The 26,873-nt window shown below is 37.3% G+C and overlaps 1 protein-coding gene across 1 annotated transcript in view; it reads left to right on the forward strand.

The window, feature by feature from the left end:
* The window catches only part of LOC100027754 (guanylate cyclase 2G-like), a 77,558-nt gene that overhangs the window by 6,782 nt on the left and 43,903 nt on the right, over positions 1–26,873 (forward strand). The window contains exons 3-12 of the mRNA XM_007479021.3: positions 1,030–1,139; positions 2,425–2,607; positions 4,529–4,673; positions 10,277–10,412; positions 11,867–11,967; positions 13,361–13,527; positions 15,571–15,708; positions 17,352–17,435; positions 20,925–21,029; positions 22,384–22,455. Of these exons, the coding sequence (XP_007479083.2) occupies positions 1,030–1,139; positions 2,425–2,607; positions 4,529–4,673; positions 10,277–10,412; positions 11,867–11,967; positions 13,361–13,527; positions 15,571–15,708; positions 17,352–17,435; positions 20,925–21,029; positions 22,384–22,455 (1,241 nt within the window). The remainder of the gene's footprint in view (positions 1–1,029; positions 1,140–2,424; positions 2,608–4,528; positions 4,674–10,276; positions 10,413–11,866; positions 11,968–13,360; positions 13,528–15,570; positions 15,709–17,351; positions 17,436–20,924; positions 21,030–22,383; positions 22,456–26,873) is intronic.

Below are 26,873 nucleotides of genomic sequence, written 5' to 3' on the forward strand. Positions count from 1 at the left end.
CTTTGTATCCCCAGCCTTTAGGGACATACCTGACACATTGTAAGCACTTAATAAATGTTCATGGACTGATATGTTGGGCATTTAGGTGGTATAATGGATAGAGCACCTGGCCTGGGGTCAGGAAGATTAGGAAGACTCATTTTTGTTAGTTAAAATCTGGCCTGAGATACTTACTAGTTGTGTGACCCTGGGCAAGTCACTTAATCCTGTTTGCCTCAGTTTCCTTATTTGTAAAATGAGCTGAAGAGGGAAATGGCAAACTACTCCCTTACCTCAAGAAAACCTCTAGTGGAGTCATGAAAAGTCAGATACAACTGAGCAACAAGAAATGACATGTCATCTCATTTGATCCTCATAACAACCTTCTAAGATAGGGGCTATTATTATCCTAATTTTACACATGAAGAAACTGAGACTGTAGGAGTTTAAAGGATTTGTTTAGGACTACACAGCTGGAAAATGCCTAAGAAAAGATTTGAAACCTGGCCTTGTCTCCCTGACATGGAGTCTAACTATTCTCTGGCAGTGCTACGAGGGGGTAATTAGAGGGACTTTAAACAGTGACTAGGTTAGGGCAAAGGCTGCAAGGTATTTTCAGTGCTGTTTTCATGAATGAAACTTTTTTTCTTGATTAGATCTTTGATTTGATCAGTGAAGAATTTTGACTTTTAATTGAAGATAGGTATCTTTGCAGGTTATAGTCTCTGAGAATTGGGGTAGTGTGGGTTTAAGTAATTTACCTAGGAATTCAGAGCCCAGAGGGAGTGGAGAAGGAACTTGATCTAGATCTTCCAGGTCCCAAGACCTGCTCACACTCTATTATGTCACCATGTCAGTTTAATGAAAAATAAGCTTGTGCAGTATTTTGGGAGTTTTTCCCCTCCTCTATATCATATGCTAAAAAAAAAAAAAAGATAGGAAGTATTTTGGGCTCTCATCTTGTGCTTATACTTCAATCTAGGATTTGATTTTTATTGAATATGGGGTTTGGGTCCCCCATTCGGCTAACTCTGTCTTCTGTTCTTGTAGTTATCATTTTAATCTGCAGCATGAACGAAGCCTGGGCTATTCTGCAGGCCACAGAGAAGCTGGGACCAGCCCCTGGGAAATTTGTCTTTGTCATTTTGCAGCAGTCAGAGGTCAGTGGTAAATAGTAAGTAGTTGCTTGTGAGTCCCTCTGAAAATAAGCAATGTATTATCCACTGACTTTTGCATTAAGACTGAGGTAGTGAAGTGGATATAGTGCCCCTCCTGAAGTCAGAATTCAGATTCTGGAGTTCAAATTCAGTCTTAGACATTTTCTATTTGTGCAAGTCACTTAACACTGTTTGCCTCAGTTTCCTCACCAGTGAAAATGAGCTGGAGATAGAAATGGCAAACCACTCCAGTATCTTTGCCAAGAAAACTCAAAATGGTGTCACAAAGAATAGGATGCAACTGAAAAACAACAGAAAAACACCAGTCTAAAATGCCTCTTAAATATGTCATTCTCTATTGACTTTCAGTTGTCAAACTGAAAGAAAACAAGAAATGATAGGAGTAACCTAGGACCATGGATAGATAACCCAAGTTCCCTCCCTAGCTCCCTTCCTCTCTCCCTCCCTCACTGTCTCTCTTTCCCCTTCCTCCCTCCCCCTTTTTCTTTGTTATAAATAATGAGTAAGTAGGATAAGGGACATATTTAAAAAGGAAAAGGATGTTGAAAGAAAATACATCAATAAAAAAATTAAAAAGAAAAGAAAAAATAATACTTAACATTTTTTGTAAGTATCATGGGCTCCTTGGGCAGAGTTTGGTAAAGTCTATATAGTCATCAGATTCATTTTCTAAAATGAATAAAACAAAATATGTAGGATTAAAAAGGAAATTAATTATTGCATTTAATTTACATATGTATGTGTTATATATGTCCACACACATGCATATGCCAAGGAGACAAAGAGGTTCTTAATTTGGTGAATAATAACTGTGAAGTAGATAGGCAAGGAGGTTCTTAATTTGGAATCCATGATTTAAAAAAAAAATATATGTATATATGTATATGCATGTGTATGTATATGTTGTATTATGTATATATTGTGTATATACAGAAGATCAAATAATAAAATAGATTATAATTTTTAAATAATATTTTATTTCTCCCAGTTGAATTAAAAAACAATTAACATTAAATTTTTTAAATTGTGAGTTCACAATTCTCTTCCTTCTTCCTGCCTTCTCTCCCAACCCACCCAGTAAGTAATCTGATATAGATTTTACATGTGTAATCATGTAAATTGTATACTAGTGCCCCCCAAATCTTACTGATTGTTTTAAATACATATAAAGTGCTTTAATCAGGAAAAATGCTAACATTATATTACACAACATGAAAAATTTAGAGTTGATAGAATAAGGAACAAAATGTTTCTTTTAATATTTTAGGATGATTTTGGGAAAGAAGAATTGACTCATCAGGATGCTCACCTCCCCAAAGTCTTTGAGTCTGTGTTTATCATAGCCATCACTTCATTTGACACATATTCCAATGGCTATAATTTCAAGAAGAAAGTCTATGAAAAGCTGAAGGAGAAGCCTTTTCTCAGTTCCCTTTCATCAGTGGAGCAGGTCTGATTCAAGGCTATCTTATGAGGGTATCCATTTTAGGACTTATTCATAAATGCCTCTGGTGATCTCAATTCCCTTCATTTCAAGGATGATATGCTTTTGAATCTGACCTCTTCTTCAACCATTTCCCCTAATCCTCCCTGCATGGCATGGGATTAAAGTGAGTTGGGGGAAGGACACTGGACTAAAAATCAGAACCCAAGAGTAGAGACTCCCCTTTTTACTATATCATTTGTGGACTGATTTTGTTTTTGTTTTTTTTTTTTAATTTTATAGTATTTTATTTGATCATTTCCATGTATTTTTCATTAAAGACAAAGATCATTTTCTTTTCCTCCCTCCCACCCCCCGTGGCCGACGTGTGATTCCACTGGTATCATATGTGTTCTTGACTTGAACCCATTGCCATGTTGTTAGTATTTGCATCAGAGTGTTCGCTCCGAGTCTTTCCTCTGTCATGTCCCCTCAGCCATTGTAGTCAGGCAGTTGCTTTTCCTTGGTGTTTCTATTCCCTCAGTTTGTCCTCTGCTTTTGGATAGTGTTTTTTTCTCCTTGATCCCTGCAGATTGTGCAGGGACATTACACCACCACTAATGGAGAAGTCCATTACGTTCGATGATACCACAGTGTATCAGTCTCTGTGTACAATGTTCTCCTGGTTCTGCTCCTCTCGCTCTGCATCACTTCCTGGAGGTTGTTCCAGTCTCCATGGAACTTCTCCACTTTATTATTCCTTTGAGCACAATAGTATTCCATCACCAACATATACCACAATTTGTTCAGCCATTCCCCAATTGATGGGCATCCCCTCATTTTCCAATTTTTGGCCACCACAAAGAGCACAGCTATGAATATTTTTGTACAAGTCTTTTTGTCCATTATCTCTTTGGGGTACAAACCCAGCAGTGCTATGGCTGGATCAAAGGGCAGACAGTCTTTTATCGCCCTTTGTGCATAGTTGTGGACTGATTTTGTTAGGATACAACATCAACTGTATGTTCTGATTCTCCCTCCTAGTCAAGTATAGTCATTAACCTATTGTTATCTGAGGGCTCAAAGCTGTCCACATCCTAGGAGAAGTTTTTGTGCTAACAGGAAGCTTCTAAGGAAGACCCAACTGAATCAGTATCAGATATGTCTAAGAATGCTCTGATTGCTGGTTCATCCTATTGACTTTCCATCTTCCTGCCTCAGATTATTTTCATTTGGCTTTACTACATTGGAAAGCATGTGTCCTTGGGTTTATCCCATTTATTTTTATACAGATATTATATTTTAGGCACTGGATGAGGTAGGAGTATGTATTCCAAGAAATTTAAGATATAGTCCCTTCACTTAAGGAACTTACTATCAAGGGAAGGAAGACATAAATATTTCAAAAAACAACATGGAAGATAAATAACAGGTTAATGCTATAACAAAAAATGTCATAGATAGTATATAGTTAAGAAGGTAGAAAGTAAATCTGGCCTCAGACACTTCCCAGCTGTGTGACCCTGGGCAAATCACTTAACCCCCATTGTTTAGCCCTTACCACTCTTCTGCCTTGGAACCAACACATAGTATTGATTCCAAGAGAGAAGGTAAGAGTTAAAAAAAAAAAAAGAAAATAGAAAGTAATTCATTGTAGAGTCAAATCAGTGGGATACAGAAAGTTAACTGAGAGAACAACCAGAGAAGTCACTGTATCAGGCAGGGATTTTTTATTTTTATTTAAAAAAAACCCTCATTTTCTGTCTTAGTAACAACTCAAAGACAGAGGGGTAAGGGCTGGGGGGGTGGGGTAAATGACTTTCCAGGGTCACATAGCTAAGAAGTGTTGGAAGCCAGATTTGAAGGTCTGGCTCTCTATCCGCTGTGCCAGCTAGCTGTCTCTGAAATGGAGATTTTCAAAAATATCATTTCCTTTTTCTTACTCAAGGTGAGTGCTTATTCTGCCTACCTTCATGATGCAGTCCTGCTCTATGCTTTAGCTGTCAAGGCAATGTTAAAGGAAGGAAAGGATTTCCGTAATGGAAGGCAGCTTGTGAGCACCATGAAAGGTGACAATCTGAGCGAGTTCCATGGTAAGTGGTTATCCATCTATTATCCATGACCCTCAGCGGCTCTGTTCTATGTTATGTTTAAATGTTAAGAATTTTGTTTCAGGTCAACAATCCTGTTCCCAGCATCATGTTAACATAAATACTTTGGTTTTAAAAGTACCTAAGAAAAAAACTCATTTCTTCAACTTAAAAAAGCTGATCTGCTCCCTTCTGTATGCCAGTGTGTCTCTACATGAATATGCATGTCATTAAGCATTGTGGAATAGTTAGGGGTCTGGTCTTGGAGTCTGAATCTCTTAGGCAGTTGACTGTCTCAAACATATATTGGTTGTGGGACCATAGTAAACCCCTAAGTCTCTGAGACCTTCTAAGACGATGAGTGATAGATGAATCACCAACCTGCATTAATGGATGGAGTTTCTATATGCCAGCTGTTTTTGTGGAGGGAGTGACTTTCCTATAAGGTACTTTCAAAAGTCAGAGTATTTCAAAATGAATATATTTTATTATACAGACATATATCACACAAGACACTAAATATATATCACACAAAAATATATATTTTGGACCTGATCTATGATCTCATTGGTGTGAGGAGCTCTCAGAGAGAACCTCCTTTTGCTTGATTAAGTGTCTCAGTCATGTCCAACTTTTCAGAGTCCCATTTGGGCTTTCTTGGCAAAGATACTGGAGTGGTTTGTCATTTCTTCTTCAACTCATTTCACAGATAAGGAAACTGAGGCAAACAAGGTTAAGTGACTTGCCCAGGATCACATGGCTAGTGTCTAAGGTGGGATTAGAATTTAGGTCTTCCTATCTTTAGGTTCAGCACTCTATCCACTGTACTACCTACCTGCCCCAGGACCTCCTTATGCCCATGCAAATTAACTTGCTGTCACATACATATACACATATGTACATATACAAATTTATCTGTATGTGCATGTGGGTATATATACATATGTGTGTATGCATACAACACACATGTTTATATACATACATAGATATATAGTATACACATATGGATATGACATGTAGGATCTGATACTTATAAGGCTATGTGATCCTATATAAGTCGCTTAATTTCTCAGTGCTCTAGGCATCTCTATAAGAATATTAGTTTTAAAGAAGATGTTGACCTGTATAAATAGTATCTTCATTTGAGAATTTCCCTTATTGTTTAAATAATGAACATAGACCCCCCTCCCACATACACATATGTACACATCAAGGCATCTATTCTATGCATGTTATAAAAATAGAAATCTGGATCTCCGGTTTCAGTGAAGTAGGGAATTGTATTTGTGTATATCTATCCCCAGTGTATATGTGTGACAATAGGAAAATTATATCAATTCTCTGAGCCTTGGTTTCCTCATTTATAAAATGAGGATAATAAAACTCATACTTGTTGTCTCATGACGTTTTTGTGAAGAAAGCCATTTTTAAAACCTTAAAGTACTATGTAAATGTGTTTTTAAAATGATTACTATTATTATGTGTACTCACTCTCCCTAAAGTTATACTCCAGTATCTAATCATGATACATAGCTCAGCGTCTGATGTTATCACTGTTCAAAGACAAGCTTAGCTATTTGGAAGAGAGTCATCACCAGATTAGTTAAAGATGATGAATTTTTTAGCTACAATAACTCGGAAAAGTTTGTGGTACATCTTTGAATAATGGAAGAAAGTTTCTTTAACGAAAAAAATACATATTCGTGATCTCTCTGTTTCTTTCTGACTCTTTCTTACACACACACACACACACACACACACACACACACACACACACACATATACATAATGTCTTCTATCTGGAAAGACAAAGTCACAGATTGGGAGGGACCATAGCCAAAGTGCTTACAAATCATCAGAGTATTGGTTATTGCTCCCTTGATTTTCTGGTTATCCTTTTATATCCATGAGGTCTTTCCCTACTCCTAGTCAGTTGAACATGATCTATCTCTCCACCAAATTCATATGCATATATATTATCTTGAATCTGGGATCCTATTCCATTCTACTCATTTTAGTTTCCTTTTACTGAATTATTTCTAGTTCTATTAGATTGATTGCTACAAATGGTTTGGGGGGGTCACCCTATTAAAAGGACTGAATAATAATAATACTCCTTTGTATTTTTAACACATTATATTTTTACAAAATAATTTCTGAAGCACTTTCACTTATCTTATTTGATTCTGTTTTTTAATATGATGGGAATCTTTCAAACATTGCTCTTAGCCAGTCATCTCTGCTTTTTTTCAGATCAGTTCAACTTTGATGAAATATAATGTAGGATCAGAGAACTAGACAAGTAGAGGATATTGGAGGACATCTAGTCCAACTGCAGTCCAAAGAGGTCAAATAACTTGTCCAAGGTTACGAAAATAATAAATAAGTGGTAGAAATAGGAGAGACTGAGATATTTGCCAAATTTACTATATGTGAGGAACTGTTCTAAAAATTGTGGAGCACAGGAAGGTAAGAAAGACAAGATCTGTGACTCTCAGTAAAGTTTACTCATGGGAAGATGACAAATTACTGTCATTTTAGTCACTTTGAACCCTTTGTGATCCCATTTGGAATTTTCTTGGATGGTTTGCCATTTCTTTCTCCAGATCATTTTACAAATGAGAAAACTGAGGTTAACAGGATTAAGTGATTTGCCCAAAGTGACATTGTGCTTGAGGTCAGATTTGAAGTCAGGAAATGAATCTTCCTGATTCTAAGCCCAATGATCTATCCACTGTACCACCGAGGTCCATGGTGACAAATCACACCAATAATAATAATCCATTGTAAGGATAAAAAGAAAAGAGACATACAAAGAGTTGTGAAGATTCTTATATCTTTTTGTTGTCCTTTTCAGGGCCTCAACTTTCAGTCTTCTGGGGAAAGATCTGGTTCAGGATATCATGAGGAGATAGCATTTGAGCCGGGCTGGGAAGAAGAGTGGAGATGAGGAGAAAGTATTCTAGTTGGCAGTGACAGTGTGAACAAGGGCATGGAATCAGGAAAACTCAAGATGTATACAGTTATCTTTTCCATATTGCAACTTTCTCCATAACAGTTTCTATATATTGTAGGTCAGCATAACAAATTAAAGTGAGGGAGATGTGCAGCTAGGTGGCTCAGTAGATTGAGAGCCAGATCTAGAAATTTGGGAGTTCTGGGGTTCAAATCTGGCCTCAGACAGTTTCTAGTTGTGTAATCCTGAGCAAGTCACTTAACCCCCTTTTCCTAGCCCTTACTGCTGTTCTGCCTTGGAGCCACTATAGAGTATTGCTTCTAAGATAGAAGGTAAGGGTTACCAAAAGAAAAAGAAAGAAAGAAAGAAATTAAATGGGAATTGGGAGTGGGGGGAAGTTTTGTGGAAGTTTCAGATGACAAGGGAAGGCCAGCAGAAGACACAGAAAAAGCTTAGAAACTACATAGCCTATGACCAAATACTTAACCCAGATTTTACAATAGGACACTGAAATCCCCCCATAAAGGAAAAAGAAAAAAAATTCAAACTTCTTATTTGGTACAAAGGGAGCACCAAAAATGGTTTACACAGATTTTCCAGATCTTGGAGGACTGCATCCCTAATCCTAATAATGTGGAAGGGATGCTTGGATATGGAATAGAGAAAATAGTGGGAAAATAAGACTGGGATGATTGGTTAGGGACACAGTAAATCTTTAAATGCCAGAATAAGAACTTTGGACTTTAAGCTTTAATGAGGAACCACTGAAGAGTTTGAGCAAGGAAGCTAAGTGATCTGGTAATGGACTGGAAATAAGGAAGTAGTAAGACTTTGCTTAATTATGCCACACCCTGAGTCACACACACACACACACACACACACACACACACACACACACACAGAAGAACTGATCTATCAGTGAAAGAGACTGCAAAGGGTTGATTGGACTTCCAAGGTTAGTGACCACAAGTAAAGACTGAAATACCAGAGAGAGAAAGCTGCTATGTGTGATAGAGAAGTTCTAGGGAATCAGGAGAGAATCTCATCCAGAGCATTCTCTGGAAATCTCAGAACAGAGTTCTTTTTTAGATTTCTATAGATGTGGGTAAAAGGGCTTTGGCTCCCATGAAGGCAGTAGAGGTAACAATATATATTAGATACCCCCACAGAAAATGGAAATCAATGTAGAGGAAGAACACTAACCCATAAGCAGTTGATCCAGTTCTTCCCTTTCTGCTGAGTTTTATCTCTGACCCATAGGATCTATATTGGCCTCCAACCTTATAGTACTAGCCTCAAGTTTTAGACTTCCCTTCTTTTTTTTTTTTTAAGTGAAATAAACTTGGGGTTGCTGGAGAGGAAGCCAGGTGAGTCTCACTTTCTACCCCAAGGCCTTATATATACCTCCTGCCTGATACTATCACCTGAAAGGTTTTAAACTCCCCCAAGAGGGGAAATGAGCTTCGAACAATTGTTACATGACTTCCTTTTAATAGACTGGAACTGTTTAAATCAATAATGGTCGCTGCAGAGGTAAAAATCTAATTTTTTTCCTTTGCATCATCACTCAGTTTTTTGTTGCCCATCACAGGTTTAATGCTCAGACCAGAAATCTTGGTATTCTCCCCCTCCCCCCTTTTTTTAACCCTTACCTTCCATCTTAGAATCAATATTAAGTATTGGTTCCAAGGCAGAAGAGTGGTAAGTTAGGTAATTCGGATTAAATAATTTGCCCAGGGTTACACAGAAAGGAAATATCTGAGGCCAGATTTGAACCCAGGTCCTCCCTTTTCTGGGACTGGCTCTCTATCTACTGAGCTACCCAGCTGCCCTGTTTTGGAATTCTTCTGAAGCAAGATCAGTGGTTTGTCACTGATTGCTTGTCTATCAGCATAGACAGATTGCCTATCTATTAACCTCAAATTTATTTCTTGTCCACAGGAGAACAAACCTTTAGATTTATATCATTGTTAGGTTAAGTATAGTCAAGAAGGCTCATTTTCTTGAGTTCAAATCTGGTCTCAGACACTTAACAGCTACTTGATCCTAGGCAAGTTGCTCAACCCTCTTTTCCTTAGTTTACTCAAGTATAAAATGGAATGAAGAAGGAAATGGCAAACCACTCCAGTATCTTTGCCAAAAAAATCCAAAATGGAGTCATGAAGAGTCCAAAGGGTCTAAACAATTTAAAATTATTTAATTATAATAGAAGTCTGGGAAATGTGTATTCATTCCTAGGATAAAGATGAGATTGACTGAACTCTCAGTGTTAGACTAACAATTGTATGAAATGATCATGGAATACGGTGAGTCATTTGTGGTTTGATGATTTTTTTGAGAGGCAGAATAGACTGTTAATCTGGGTATTTGCCCGGGAGCCAGACCCCTTTACTCCTGTCTGTGAAGTCCTAGGCACAAGCTACATTGTGAGGTTCTCAGAGGAAATTATGGGTGAGAGAAAAACAAGCCAAAGAGATATGACAGGGGAGCAACTGATTTCTCATATGTGTAAACTTAGAGGTTGGGATTTGGAGCCTGATATAGAGAAACCCAACATGGTGTGTTAGATTTTTCCAGAAGTCTGGTGCCATCTTGGGCAAATCTATTTCTTTCCATTCGTCTTATCATAAGAAATTCTCTCTCTTCCTAGGAATCACTGGACAAATCAGGATAAATGAATTTGGAGAGAGACAAATGGATTACATGGTTTATATCCTAAAGAAAACTGGAAATTCTTCTGCTTTCATTCCTTTTCTTCATTATGACAGTCATAGGAAAACAATCAGGTATAAAACAGATTATTTCTGAGAAGTAAGCTTTCAGTGAATAGAAACTTCAGGGCAAAAATAGTTACTTTTATTTGTAGAAGGGATAGATAGTTTGGGGGCAACTAGGTGGCACAGTGGATAGAGTTCTAGGTCTAGAAGTTCAAATATGGTCTTAGACACTTAATAACTGTGTGACCCTAGGCAAGTCTACCTCAGCTTCCTCCTTTGTAAAACAAGTTGGAGAAATGAAATGTCAAACCACTTCAGTATCTTTGTCAAGAAAATACCAAAAGGGGTCATAAAGGATTAGGCACAAATGAACAACAATAGATAGGTTGAAGCTGGGCCATTTTCAAAACCAGCTTAAAATTGTATTGCAACTCAATGGAATTTCTCTAATTCATAATCAAGTTGGTAATTAAACTAAAGTCTCCCAAAATAGTTAAATTACCTTATTATGGTTGTATGTTCATTGGGATTTAGTTATTTATTTTAAGAGTACATCTTTAGTCCTTAAAAATATGACATTTTTGAGGATGTAGTTCTAAAATTTAATGTACTATATATCCTAGAACTTTTACTCACTTTTTTTTGAGAAAGGATAAAGGATGAGCATGGTCACCACATCACTGGCACTTTATATGTATAGGAGGACTCTGATAAATAATTGTAAGATCACATATAGAATTTGACTCTGAAACAGGACTGAATGGACACTTTCCTAACTTTCTATGTTGAAATTTAGTCAAGGTAGATCCCAGGATAACTAGGATTCATGAGTTTGCCTTAGTAATTAAAAATCTTTATTTCTGCACTCTTTCTCTCTCTCACCCCTCAAAAATAGTTTAAAGTATTGAAACTCTTTAATTTCTGCCTGAGAATGTTTTTTAGTGATCTGGAGAGTTTATAGCCTTATGGATGATCCAACTTTGTTAGAAGAAACTGCCTAGTATAAGGTGAAATTTGTTGTTGTTCAGTCGTTCAGTTGTGTCTGACTTTTCATGAGCCCATGGACCATAGTTATGCAGACTGTTTTCTTGGCAAGGATACTGGAGTGGTTTGCCATTTCCTTCTCCAGCTTATTTTACAAATGAGAAAACTGAGGGAAATAAAGGTTAAGTGACTTGTCCAAATTCATACAGCTAGTAAATGTTTGAGACCAAATTTGAATTCAGGAAGATGAATTTTCCTGCTTCCAGGCTCAACACTCTGTCCACTGCACCACCTAACTGCCAAACACTTTAATAGGTGTTTATTGAATTGAGTGAATGCAAGAACTTGAAGTTTGGTGGGTTGGAAGTTTCCTTAGGTGATGTCCAACTTGAGGACCTCAAATTTATTCAGAGATCCTAGGAAGTGGTTCACAAACTATGATGGTAGTTCATTTGGATTTGCTGCCCTCAAGGAATGAAAAATCTAAGGCTAAAGGAAATAAGGCAGCACTGACGCTCTACTCTGTGTTTCCCTGCTAGTCCCACAGGAGACTTCAATGGCAGCTGGCCCTTTGGGTCTCTTCCTAAAGACAAACCTGCCTGTGGCTTTTCTAATGAACACTGTCGATCTATGTCTGTAAGTAAGTATCTTTGCCCTATGAGAAGGAAAAAGGCAATTCTGAAGGGAAGGGAACCAGAAAAGAACAGAGCTATGGCAAATGCTAATCCAAATTCATTTTAAAGGAAGGGAAAGAAGAGAACTTGGTGCATAAGGAGAGAGAAATCATGGAACGCAGCGTAGGGAGGACTCCAGACAGTAAGAATTTATCTTATAGAGGCCAGGAGGGGAGATGAGCTTCCTATTTTAACTAATTATTTTTGCTAACCAAGTACTGAGCTCAGTCGTTAAAGGAATAAGTACTAATTCTACCTCTACATTTTGGCACTCTGGTGCAAAACTCAAGTCACCCCACCTAAGTAAATTTCAGATGAATAATTCTGGGGAATTTTCTGGGCAGTAGTATTTTTTCCCCAGAATTTTAGTACCTGTCTTGTTTTAAGCCAAGAAATGATTAGATTCCTGCAAATGCAGTAAGGTTAATAGAGCTATCCATGTTTGTTTGAAATAGCTCTGTGATCTTTAGAGTGTGATAATTATTTCAGCAAGGTCTCCCTTTCCCCCTACATAGCTCATCAATTTAGCCTAAAATTCTTGGAATGAAGAAAAATAAATCATTCTTTCATTAGAGCTTAGATATGCAAGTATATCTGGATATGACACATTGACTTTGATATTTACTGTGTGGTGATAAAATTACTTTCATGTTTTACCCTTTATTTCTTTACCTGTTAAATGTAGGAAAAAAACCCCAAACCTTGAACTTCCTGCTACAAACAAAAGGCATTGTTAATGTTAATAATTGTAACTTACACTGATGAGAAGAATCTTTACTGATAACAGGTTTTGGTATGAAGGGTCATGAGTATAATGAAAAGAGAAATTGGAGAAAATAGAAGCTGGTTACATTGAAGATGATATTTCCCATTTCCCAATCTTTACCCGATCTGTTCCTAAATATGAACTAAATTATCAAGCTTCTTACAAGCAGGAAACCTATGTCATTGTTTCCATCTGATGTAATATCCCTTGCAAACTCTGGGACATATGTTTTCGTAGAGATATGTTAGTCTTCCTTGCATGATAATGAACTTCTTGTTACTGGAGGTATTGAAGAAATTAAATGACCATTCTTGAAGGAATGGAGTAGAAAGATATCTGTAGTGGGATGGTGTTGGAGAACGGTGGAGGATAAAATAACATCTGACGTCTCTTTCAATTCTAGTATTCCATGCAATAAGCAACAGATTATTCTCTACTATTCCCAGAGTTTAGTACAATATCTGGTAAATAGCAGGCATTTGTTGACTGACCCATTACTTATGTTACTGCATGTGAATATGCTACTGTATAAATGTGTCTACTTGGCTATGCCATCTTAAAATCCAGAGTAACTGGATATCTTCTTCAAACAGGTGTCACCATGGTCATTGGGATGGTTCTCATCATTCTGGTAATAGTCTCTGGAACTGCCAGCGTTGTGTTTTTTTTTAAGATGCAGAAAAGGAAACTATTTGTACCCTATAGTAATGCTTGGTGGAAAATCAACTATGAAGACATCATCATTTTGCCCCTTAACAAGGTAACATCAAACACATGAGGAATTGTGATTGTTCATTTGTCACAGTCTAGGTATTGGATTGACTCCAAGGCATCTATTGAGTTTCCTAGTTTTTAAATAAGATCCATGTTGACACATATATAAAGTACCCCATTAAGTCTACATGGCGCCTGGTTTTATACCCTGGGCCATATGCTGCCAAGAAAATAAGCTATTCTCAGCCTATATATGTCTAGTTGTTTGTTTGGTTTTTTTTTCAGGATCATATGCACTCTCCTTGACTGCTTGAATCTCTAGCTATTGTTCATTAAATAAGCACTACAGTAAAATTGACTGGAATAGGTGCCTAAAAAGATGGGGCGGGGGGGGGGGGAGGAAGAAATGAAATTTAACAAGAAAAAAGGATCTGCAATGAGATTTTAAAAGTCAAATGTACAAAAACATTTGATCAATACAGAGATCTGGTTTTAAAGCAGTTTGTGAAAAAGAACTGGTAGCTTTTTTATTTATATTATATCTCTCAATGCCCAGTACAGTGAAAGGCATTAGCTGAACCCTGTGCACATGCTCAGTAAATATTTGTTAAACTAAATTGAATAGAAACTCAATGTGAACTAGTACTAAGATTGACATGGAACCCAGTTCAGCCTATATTGATAGGATTTGAGTGTGTTGCTTACCTAGAGGAGATACTTTGCACTGGCAATGTCATATTTGGAGTACTATGTTTACTTCTGAGTATTTCATTTTAAGAGATCAACAAATTGAAGATGAATTTAAAGGGCAATGACCAAGATGGTTAAAAGTCTGGAAATTGTGTATTTTAAGGAATAGTTTGAATGATGTCTAATCTGGAGAAGAGAAGAAATGACAATTGGCTCAAACTACTTGAAGTACGGTCAAATGGAAGAGAAAGTAGACTTATTCTGTGCAGCTCCAGCAGGAGAAAGAATAGGGGAGGTACAGAATGTATCAATAGATGGATTGGATTCCTGAAACTTTACCCCAGGGCACCAAGAGCACATTTGCCGGAAGGAGGGCTCACTGAGGGGGTGAGATTCAGTCTCACAGTACTGTCCCGTAGCTTGCTTCTTAGTCCACCACTGTGTATCCCCCAGGGTCCTGTCAGATAATGTTACTCATGTGAAGGTCCAACCAAATTCTAAGGGATAGATTTGCCCCATCTCCCAGCACGACTTCACTTGACAGTTAAACTGCCCCTCTGTATTACCACAGTTTTCCCGAACCCAGCGAAATTTTCCCAGACCCAATAATTCCTCATTATGGTTCTGTCAATGGGCAAAAGCTCAGGGAAAGAGATTTCAACTCAATTTAAGGAAAATCTTTTCTAACAATTATAATGATTTAAAAATAGGATGATTTGCCTCATGACTGAATGAATTTCTAGTAACTGGGAGAATTTGAGGAAAATGTAAAAAAAACAAACAACAGAGAACTTCTTGGAAATGGGTGGGGAGACTGGGCTAGATGATTTTTTGAGGGTCTCTTAAAACTGAGATTTTATGATTAAAAAAAAAATTAGACACCACGGTCAAAGAATGAATAAAGAAATATTGTCTACTATTAGTCCAGCTGTCTGCTGGGTGCTAGAGTTGGCACAGGAAAATGTCCCAATGCATTGCTCATAGCAAACAAAACATAGTCCTTGAGGGTGAGAAGTTTTTCTTCCTTCCTTCCTTCCTTCCTTCCTTCCTTCCTTCCTTCCTTCCTTCCTTCCTTCCTTCCTTCCTTCCTTCCTTCCTTCCTTCCTTCCTTCCTTCCTTCCTTCCTTCCTTCCTCACTTTCTCTCTTTCTCTCTTTCTCTCTTTCTCTCTTTCTCTCTTTCTCTCCTTTTCTTCTTTCCTTCTTTATTTTTGTTTTATCTTGTGCCCTTTGCTTGGTATACAGGAAATATTTAGAGTCCTGTGGGTTGATTTATTTCAATTCAATGTCATCTTACACACATGTTGTTGAAGGCAGAGCTTTTTGTGCTCCTGCCAGAGATAAGGAGGGCTCTTACTAACTTTAGAAAGTCATTTTACTACCCTGAATTCTTCCTTACAGCAATCACAGGGGGGAACTCCTATGTCTAGAGGACATGAAAGCTGTAGCTCAAACATTATTATTTCAAGCAATCAAAACTCAGACTTCCAGGAGAAGCAGGGAGAAGAAGTCTTTTATACAACTGTGGGCCTTTACCAGGTAAGATGAATTTGGTTCTGAGTGCATTTTTCTGACACTTGTAGCTTTTGTATTGTCATGCTGGGAAGACATTCTGAACTGTAGGAAGCATTTATAGGAGCTACATATCACCCATCTTTTCTAGCAAGTATTTTTTTAAACCCTTACCTTATCTTAGAATCATTACTGTGTATTGGTTCTAAGGCAGAAGAGTGGTAAGGGTTAGGCAATGGGGGTTAAGTGACTTGCCCAGGGTCACACAGCTAGGAAGTGTCTGAGGCCAAATATGAACCTAGGACCTCCCATCTCTAAGTCTGGCTCTTGACCCACTGAGCTACCCCAATGCCTCCTCTGGAAAGTATTATTACCTCCATTTTATAGAATTAACTCTAGGGGAGGAAAATGAGTACTGGTGGCTTTGATATTCTGAGAATATAATTTCTGCCTTAATGGACTATTGTGCTTATCTACTTTTTCCAAACCTTCAGAGGAATATAATTTGTACTTCCTATATCTTCAGAAGCTCAAGCCTGATACAGATGACTTATCCACAGAGGAAAAAATTATATCAAGAAGAATAATTTTCTCCTCAAAATGAGGAAAGTGTAATATGTTATGCAGAGGAGAAAGAGGGAGGTAGTAGATATATATGTCCATGTAGAAAGTGATTCAAGATGAATGTTTCAAATCAGCATTTTCTTAAAGAAAAGGGATTTTTAATTTTTTTCAGTTTATTAGAACTCTCAAATATTCATAACAGATGCTATACTCTTCATCAAACAAATCATTTGTGGAGAGAATCCTTCCCATTTACCTTTCATATAGTAATATCAGTACTTGTAAAGTGTTACTCCTCTGCCTTTTGTGTTGAATTCATTTATTCAACAAACATTTATAAATTCTCCCCCTTACCCCATAAACAAATTTATATTTAATATTTGTTGTTTAGTCATTTTCCAGTCATGTGACCCCATTTGGAGTTTTCTTGGTAAAGATATTACTGTTTTTCCATTTTTTTTTCTCCAACTCCTTTTACAGATGAGGAAATTGAAGCAAACAGGATTAAGTGACTTGCCCAGGGTCACCCAGCTAGTTAAGTGTCTGAGGCCAGATTGGAACTTAGGGAGATGAGTCTACTTGACTTTAGGTTTGGCAACTCTATCCACTGTGCCACCTAGCTGCCCTATACTTGTATATATCTAGTACATATTAGCTCACATGATTTTCAAAATAACTCCTGTAGGCAAATAAGACAAGTGTGATTATTCTCATTTTATAGACTGGGAACCTAAAGTTCATATAAATGAAATTATTTACCCAAGGTCATGTGGCTTGTAAATCTGGTACTCTTTCATTATACCTTGTTATTTCCTATATTTTTTTTGTATTCCTATACAGAGCCTAGAAAATAGTAGGTGCTCAATAAATACTTCTTGGTTGCCTGGTCAAGTAGTTGTTAAGATTCAGACTCTATGGATTATTTCAAAATGTTCTGGCAGGAGTTTGAACAGTGGGGTGGTCCATGATTCTTAGCAAATGGTTCTATGTATTGTTGGAGTCGCTATAAACCTATGCAACGCCCCCTGCTCTGCTGCAGCTTTTCTTACTCTATTGTAATCCTTTTCTCTCTCAAGAAATTCTCCCTTTTCTCTCTCTGATTCCAGGGTAATCATGTTGCCATTAAACATATGGAAAATGGAAAGGAATCCTGCTTTAGTAAACCATCTGTTCTGCGAGAAATACAGCTGGTAAGACTTGACCTTTTGATGTTGATATCAATTGATCGATAAACATTTACTAAGCATCTACTATGTGCCATGTAGAACTTGAAAGATTGTTGACATTCATTCACTGGAAACCACTGCTAATAGAAGAGTAGAATACTTAAATTGGGAAGAGCTTGGAGATAATTTTGTTCAATCCTCTCTCATTTTATACATAGATCTGTCAAGGATTTAGGATTTTTGTCCATTGAAGACTAGAGTGGAGAACATAACTTACCTAAAATGCCACAGTTTGTTGATGGAAGGGTTGAAACTAGAACTAGGTCTCCCGCTTCCAAATCCAAGTTTTCCCCTTCCTAAATGACACTAATTTAATGCCTTCCTTCTTTTCAGTCCTTACATTGTCCTTTCTCTCCTTAGTTAAAAGTGATTCCAGCTACTATTTTCACTTAAGAAATTTGGAACTATTGTGACTGGTTCCTGCCTTATAGAAAAGTCTACAAAGAAGGGAAGAAAGAAGCCTTCCTTAGTAGTTATTGACCAATGTTCCTAGTCTGTTAACTGTTTTGTTCCTATAGGCATAGCCATAACTAGAGTTGGGACGTGGGGCTTTCTCCTATATTAGCAGCAGAGATTCCTTCACTAGCTCATAAACAAGTTACTTTAGCAACTAAATACCATGGCAAGTAATAATAAAAAGAATAAATAATAAAAATAATGATAAGAATTAATTAAAATAGGAAGCTACTTGATGACAGGCTCTCTCCCCAGTAGAAGAACCACAAATAAAATCCTCCAAAGCTCAACCCTGGCCTGATTGCACTTCTACCCCCACCTCACTGCACATACAAGGCATCTTTGTCTCCCATGCATAGATAAATGAACTGGCATGTCTTCCCCTGCTCAACAGATTTTTTTTTCCTTTAATATTTGATTCAATGGTACATTTTGTGTCATTTGTTCCAAGTAGACTTTGTCATGTCATGGAAGTCAAAATTGCTAGTAATAATTATGTCATTGAATCTCTAGCCTCTGACCTCCAGTTTTAGACCCTTCTGCTTTTATTACTTCATGGTTTCCTTCTCCTTCTTTGGGTACTCTCTTAATTACTATGAATTCTAGAGATTATCTATTCCATCCTTCCTTCTGTAAAAATAGACTCGAACTCTGGACTTCAATCCCCACAAGCCCTTGCTCTACTTCCCCAAAATGCTTTGTAATCTCATGGAATTCTGAGGTGGGTCGAGATCGAGAAGGGATTTAAGCTGATTGCAAAGGCTTTTGTTGCTCTTTTGGACTTCCGTTTTGGAACAGATGTGGCTCTTTCCGTAATGTAGGTGAGGTCTTGTCTAGGCCTCTCTGGCCTAGGCACGTTTTTTTCTCATCCTGTATTTTCTTTAATCCTTAACTTTAATAAACTTCTAAAAATATAATACTCCTTGCAGAGAGAAACTAAATTTCTACCTGCCTCAGTCTCCCCTAAATTTTAATCTTTACCCTTCACTCCCATCTTCCTTCCTTCCTTTCCTCTCTCCCTCTTCCTACTCTTCTTCCCTCCAATTCCAGCATCTATGGTAGCCCTTCTTTATCTTGTCTTTTATAGATATCAGAATTCCTTAGTCCTGGCTCCTTACCCTACATCTACACCAAAGGTTGTCAAACTTTTCTTGCTCATGGCAAGTATTATCCTTTCCTACAAGGAATCAGAGTATAACAGGAAAATCATCCTTGAGTGTAACTCTCATATAATTCAAGTGAGCACCACATACATACACACATACATATATGTAACTATAAGTCTGAGTTCCATATAATTTGTAGCAAACCTAGAAGAATCCCATAGCACTCTAGCATGCTATAACATACCCTTTGAGAGCCCTGCTTTACATGTTTATACTGATCATTAAAAGCTGTATCAAACAAAATAAGGGTGAAATATCACAGGAAGTAAAATATGATAGGTTCTTTTTGCTTATATTTTACATGATTCTATTCACTAAATAAATACAGATATCACTGAAACAGATCAGAAAGGCAAGTGAGCTAAGGAAGGCTTAGAAAAGCTTTCAGAATAAAACTCTCATTTGATAAATATATAAAGACCCAAGTCAAATTTAGAGTACAAGACATTCCTCAATTGAGAATGGTCAAAGAATATGAACAGTTTTCAGATAAAGAAATGAAATCTATCAATCATGAAAAATGTTCGAAATCATTCTTGATTAGAGAAGTGCTAATTAAAACATCTCTGAGTTATCACCTCACACCAATAAGAATGGCCAATATGGCAGCAAAGGAATGTAATAAATGTTGGAGGGAATGTGGCAAAATTGGGTCACTAATGCATTGTTGGTGGAGTTATAAACTGATCCAACCATTTTGGAAGGTAATTTGATACTATGCCCAAAGGGCTATTAAATAGTGTATATGCTTTGATCTAGGAATACTACTTCTGGGCTTGTATCCCAGAGAGATTAAAAAAAATTTGGAAAGGACCTACTTTTCAGAAATATTTTATAGCAGCTCTTTTTGTAGTGACAAAGAATTGAAAATTGAGGGGATGTCCATCAATTGTGGAATGACTAAGCAAATTGTAGTATATGATGGTGATGGAAATATGATTGTGCTATAAGAAATGATGAACCAGATGACTTCAGAAAGAGCTGGAAAGACCCATGTGAACTGACACAGAGAAATAAGCAGAACCAGGAGGACACTGTACACAGAAACAGCAATATTGCGGAATGACTCAGCAATATAATTATTCAAGACAATTATGAAGATCATATAACAAAAAATTGTATCCACCTCCAAAGAAAGAACTACTGGAGTCAGAATACAGATTAAAGCATACTATTTTTCACTTTAGTTTATTTAGGTTTTTATTTAGGGGGTTTGATTTTACATGACTATTCTCTTACAAAAATAAATGATTTACAATGATAATGCCTGTATAACTCAGACAAACTTGCTTACCATCTCTGTAAGAGAGAGGAGAGGGAGAGAGGAAGACAGTTTGGATCATATAACTCCAGAAAGCTATGTGGAGTAAAATAAAATATCTTTCAAAAAAAAAGAGAGAGAGAAAGCTTTCAGAGGCCATAGAGTCCGTCCTCCTGTCTTTAGGCTGACTGATTATAAATCCCAAGCAAACAGTGCCTATTTCTGTTTGGGAGAAGGGTTTTTCACTGTTTGCTTCTCTAGTAACCCATTCTAGCAATAACAGAAAGAGAACTAAATTTGGAGTAAAGGGATCTGAGGCTAATTTTGCTACTGAAGTTACTGAATAATTACAGGAAAGGCACTTGACCTTTCTTACTGTCCATTTCTTTATCTGCACAATGGGAATAATAATATTTATTTTTTCACCTCATAACCTGTTATAAGTAAAGAGCCCACTATATGAGATGACATGTAAATGTGAGGTTTAAAAATTTTTTAATTGTTATTCTTAGATATTTGTTTGTATGTCAAATGTAATCTTCCCTGCTGCTATCACTTTTTTGCTTTCAGATGTGTGAGCTGAAGCATGAAAATCTAGTTCCTTTCTTTGGTATTTGCACTGAGTCACCCAATATCTGTCTTGTCATTCAGTATTGCAGGAAAGGAAGTCTGAAGGTGAGCTAATCATGGTTCTTCAATGGGATTAGTAGCTTCTAGCAAGGAAGTTCCTTAGGGTTTAACCAAGTTATTTTAGAATATTCTCTCTCTCTGTCTCTCTGTCTCTCTGTTTCTCTATCTCTCTGTCTCTCTGTCTCTCTGTCTCTCTGTCTCTGTCTCTCTCTGTCTCTGTCTCTGTCTCTCTGTCTCTCTGTCTCTCTGTCTCTCTGTCTCTCTCTCTCTCTCTCTCTCTGTTCTTCCCTCTCCTTCCTTCCTTCTATTCTTCCTTCCCTTAAAGAAATGACTGATAGTTGATATTAGCATTAGGGGTAAATGCTGTGGACCTTTTTTCTCTCTGTCCCTGTCAGTCTCTGTGTCCCATCCTTTCACTCCCACCCCACCCCTCAATTGAATAATAGAATTAGTTATCTGTTTAGTTGTCTACATGGTCAAGTTAAATGTTTAGCTGTCAAGGTACTGATTGACTTGTTTAGGTCTAGAAACAGCCTGAATTTGGTTTCATCTTTCGGGGAAGGTGCCACAGCTAATTTTTATTTTCTAGACAAGCTCCATTGTACAGCCTATGCATATTCTAGGAATGAGGAAGTGTCCTTAAAATTAAAATGGCTTAATCTCATATATATGTGGTCAAATTATAGTTTTTCCATTTCCCAGAAAAGCTACTGGTTTCATATTTATAATTAAAATACCAGTTCATCTTTAGTACTTTCCTCACAATAACCCAGTGTGTTTGGTGGGAGTATATTGGTATATTTTTATAGATAAGGAAACTGAGGTTCAAAGTGGTTAAATGATGTGGCCATCCTCATATAGTTAATCAGCCTCAGGTCTCACCACTAGTAGGTCACAAAATGAAATTTGTTCTTGTAACTCTAAATTCAGTGTTTGTTTTTTTGCTTTGTACTACAATGGTTCTATTAAAAATAAAACACCTTTGGGGGCAGTTGGATGGCTTATGTGACATCAGGCACATTCCATGTGACCCTGGGCAAGTCACTTGACCCCAGTTGCTCAGCCCTTACCACTCTTCTGCCTTGGAACCAATACATAGTATTGATTTTAAGACAGAAGGTAAGATTAAAAAAAAAAAGAACACCCAAAAAAGCCAGGTTGTGGTAGGTATATTATATATATATAATACATACCTTTTATTTTTATTTACATATATAATATATAGCTAGCACAAACTACTTATCTATGTATATCCATAAGTACATTATGTTAGTATATGCATGTACCTAAATATACAGAGAGATTTGTGTTGGATATGTGTCTTAGCATATAAGACCTTCCACTATGTTTCCAGTCAGAATTATAGTATAATGTTGCTTTGAATAATTGTGTTTTTCAGGATATTCTAAGAAATTCTGATATTGAATTGGATTGGGTATTCAAGCTCTCTTTTGCATATGACATAGTCAATGTGAGTATCAGGTGGACCTTTCTGTTGAACTAAAACGATCAAGGACAATTATGCCTAAGATATTCTATGCATCTGAACCCTTTAATAAGGTGGGAATAAATTTCTTTAGCTTTGGCTAAACTCTGAATGAATATTGCATGTAAATGTAAAATAACTGTAAACATGTGCATTGGCATGTGTTGGTGTGAAATGTGGAAATGAAATGTGTGAAATGAAATTTCATTATAATGAAGGAATTTAGGACAGACAACTAGAAGAATGAGTGGCTTTGTGACCTACCCCTCTGTAGAGTGGGTTGACACATTTCTCTGTAATCCCAGCCTAACTTCATTGAAATCCAATACCAATTGTTGAAGAGACAATTTCCGTTTGGAAACTTGCTATTGCCATTTTGTTGTGGGCTGTTAGGCTGCAGTTCAAATCACATTTCTGTTGCTCTCCTTTCCTGCTATGTTCAATCTTATTGCATATTTTGGGAACATTTCCTAATATGACCATTTCATCAAAGCCAATCAGGTTGTTTGTTTATAAATTTGTATATTGTTAGTGCTGAAAGGAGTCTAATCCTGTCATTTTACAGATAAAAAAATGAAAACCAGAGAGGGGAATGTTCTCCTGACTGAGACTTTTTCAGAGAATCTACCACACTATACAAAATAGAAGGCATTTTCTAGTAACATTTTTCTTTTCTTTTTATTTTAAACTCTAGCCTTCAATCTTAAAGTCAAGTATATATATTTCCAAGACAGAAGGATAGTAAGGGCTAGATAATGGGAGTTAAATGACTTGCCCAGGGTCACACAGCTAGGAAGTGTCTGCCCAGATTTGAATCATGGGCATCCTGTCTCTGGATCAGGCTCTCAGTCCATTGAGAAACCCAGCTCTCCCCTCCAGTAATGTTTTTCACTAGACCTGATACTTCCAACCCAAGAAGTTATTTCTTGAGGGGCCCCTCCAAGACGGCATTGTCCTAGAGTTATTGAATCTGAGAACATGACTTGATGTTCCTCATGGGAATGGAATCTCTTCAATGGAATCTTTTAGAGGCAGCTAGTTGTGCTGTCCATAGAGCACTGTGCCTGGAGTCAAAAAGAATTGAGGTCAAATATAGTCATTTATTGGCTATGTGACTCTGGGCAATCAGTTAATCTCTCTTTGTCTCAGTTTCCTCAACTGTAAATTGGGGATAATATGAACACCTACTTCCCAAAATTATTACGGGTATCAAATGAGGCCATATTTGCAAAAGGGTTCATCATGGGGCGTGGCATTTAGTAATGCTTATTCCCTTATTCCCATCGAGATCAGAGATGATACTTTCAGTTTCTTTGATATGCTTTGGAATACCCTAATGCAGTACTTTTCATCAGCAGTTGCTAACTAAGCAAGAGACTTGGAAATTTTAGTTGAACTAATTATTTTACAGGTGAGGAAACTGATCAAAGAGAAACCAAGTAGCTTTCCTGGATTGCCTTAAAAAAAAACAAAAAACAACTCGTACTTTCTTAGTAACAACTCTAAGGCAGAAGAGCAGCAAGGGCTAGGCAATTGGCATTAAGTAACATGTCCAGGATCACACAGCTAGGAAATGTTTGAGGTTAGATTTGAACCCAGGTCCCCCACTCTCTAAGCCTGCTGCTTTATCCATTATGCTACCTAGCTTCCCTTTGTATTACTTTTCTTAGAGAAAATGTGAACTACTTAACCTGATATTAAGGGGTGGAGTCACAAGCTGTCTCCAGCTGACCTTTCCCTCCTTATTTCGTATTATGTTCTGACATCGACTTTACAAATTGATGTTTTTTTAAAAATTTCTCAAACTTGACTTTTTCATTTCCTGCTTCCATTCACTCCTGCTTCATGCCACCTTTCAGAATCCTTTTATTCCTTTAAGTTTCAGCTCATGTTCTGATCTGTTCCACAAAGCCTTCTTTCTTAATTACTTGCTTCCTGCATGCTTACTTAATTACTGTTTTGTCCTTCCCCAAATTACTTAATCTTGCAATTTGTGTAGTAGACTAAGCAATAAAGACTAAGCTTTATTGCAGGAACAGTTTTATCTGTCTTCAGATCCCACCACCTAGCACCATGCCTTACACATAATGTTTGTTGAATTGATTTGTCTAAAGTCTCAACAGGGGTGGTAATAGAGTGAAGGCTTGAAACCAAGTCTATTGACTCCTGGTCTATCTCTCCATCATACTCTGATGCTTTCTAGAAAGAGTACCTCAGGGAGGTTACCCATGGAGAAAAAAAGAGGTAGCTTCCTCACTAAAAAAGAACTGAAATTCTTGACAATCCATTACCTTTCTTCCTTCACCATCACTAAGGATATTCTCTCCTCCATTCCATTTTGCATAATTTCTGCATTCAATTCTCTTCTGATTTATTTTCTCCTTAAAGGTTGTCCTTAAAATGATGTCTTTAATTTCTCCTAGAGTAATTGTTGGAAGAAGTATGCATATAATATAGTTTGTCCAGGGCTCTGAATTTCACCAGGAATGTCCCTGATGGTAGGATTGCAGTTCACATTAATATCTGGAATGTCACAGTTCTCCATAAGGACATAATAGATGAAATAATCATCAAATGTTCCATAAATGTATGACCTCTGCCCTCATCACCTCCACCAAAACATAAATAGCGTTGTTCCTCAAAAAGGATTTTGTCACTAAGAGTAACACTTTGGCCAAAAATATGTCATCTTGTTGAAGTAGCAGAAAAGAGCCTGGTGTGGGCCAAAGACCAGGAGTTTGGGCACTTTGGTTCTTTTGTCAATGTATTGTCCTTGGGCAAGTCACTGCCCTTCCCTGGGCATTGGTTTGTTCATTTCTCAAATGAAGTGGTTGGATAAGACAATCTCTAATGTCTTTTTAAAATACTGACTGAGGGGGCTGCTGGGTAGCTCTGTGGTTGAGAGCCAGGCCCAGGGATGGGAGGTCCTAGGTTCAAATCTGGCATCAGACACTCCCCAGCTGTGTGACCCTGGGCAAGTCACTTGACCCCAGTTGCCTAGCCCTTACCACTCTTCTGTCTTGGAACCAATGTGCAGTATTGATTCCAAGACAGAAGGTAAGGGTTTAAAAAAAAAACAAAATAAAATACTGATTGACTTAAATCAATGTCTTAGAATTGGCTTGATGCCAGTTGTAGGTTTGTAGCCTGGGTTATTCATATCACTAAGTAAATGAGATGGAAGGATGCATGCAGTTACCATTGGTGAATGTGGGCAGATAGCAGAGGCAGTTCGTTCCCACAAGTCATTTTGGAGAAAAAAAATCATAAATATATTAAAGAGTATCAGTGGGTTCTGGCAGCACTTTGGAAATCCATGCTAAGGGATATCCTGAGTAAATCAGGACTTTTCTGCCCTTTGAACAAGGACAGGAAGGAGGAGCTGAACAAAGTCGATAATCTGAGAGGGAAATGGGGCAAGATTGCTGTGATATGAGTTTGATCATATCCAAATGTTTGATCAAAGTCTCACATTCCTATCTATTCGGTTGCTCATTTTTTCTTTTTCTTTGAGAAAAGCAAATAGGTCCCTTTAGTTTTTGTTTCCTTTATGAAAAAAGCCCCTCAACCTGACAAAGAAATATTTCTTTTCCCATCTAGTAAATTGATGCCTTCATCTACTAAGAAAAGCTTTTTCATACTCATTTCCATTCCTTTTCTCAGGAGTTTCCTCTACTTAGAATACCAAAAAAGTTGCAGAATTTTTGAGTTGTAAGGGACTTTCAGGAACAGAGCATAGTGCCCAGCACATAGTAGGTGCTTAATAAGTACTTGTAACTGACAAATTGGTAGCAGCTACCTAGTCAAAACCATCCCTCCCAAAGAATGTCTACTAAAACAGATTTTACCATAGGCCATTCAGTCGTTAAAGATATTCAGTGAGTCATCATTTCCTGAGGAAGCCCATTACATTTTTTGGTGGAATTATAATCATTAGGAAGTTTTTTGTGTATGTACGTATCACATAAAATCTAAATTCACTTTTTTTTCAAATTTGACTTCATCTATCAGTTCTGCCAGGTTATTGTTGAGTTGTTTTGGTTGTGTCTGATTCTTTGTGGGACCCCATTTGGGGTTTTCTTGGCAAAGATACTTGAATGGTTTGCCATTCTCTTCTCAAGTTCATTTTATAGACAAGGAAACAGAGGCAAACAGGATTAAGTGACTTACCCAGGGTCATACAATTTTTGTCTGAGGCCAGATTTGATGAGTCTTCCTGATTCTAAGTCCAGCACCCAGTTATGTCATCGATTTATAGTTTTCAAGAGTGATAGATGCTCCAAGTCATCTTATCCAAGCTTCTCATTTGACATATCAAGAAACTGAACACTTGAGAAGTTGGTTTGATGGTTCCAAAGTTAGGAATTGAACCCAGATCTTCTGATGCCAAATCCAGGGTGTTT

The sequence above is a fragment of the Monodelphis domestica genome, chromosome 1 (assembly GCF_027887165.1).
Source record: "Monodelphis domestica isolate mMonDom1 chromosome 1, mMonDom1.pri, whole genome shotgun sequence".
NCBI classification, from domain to species: domain Eukaryota; kingdom Metazoa; phylum Chordata; class Mammalia; order Didelphimorphia; family Didelphidae; genus Monodelphis; species Monodelphis domestica.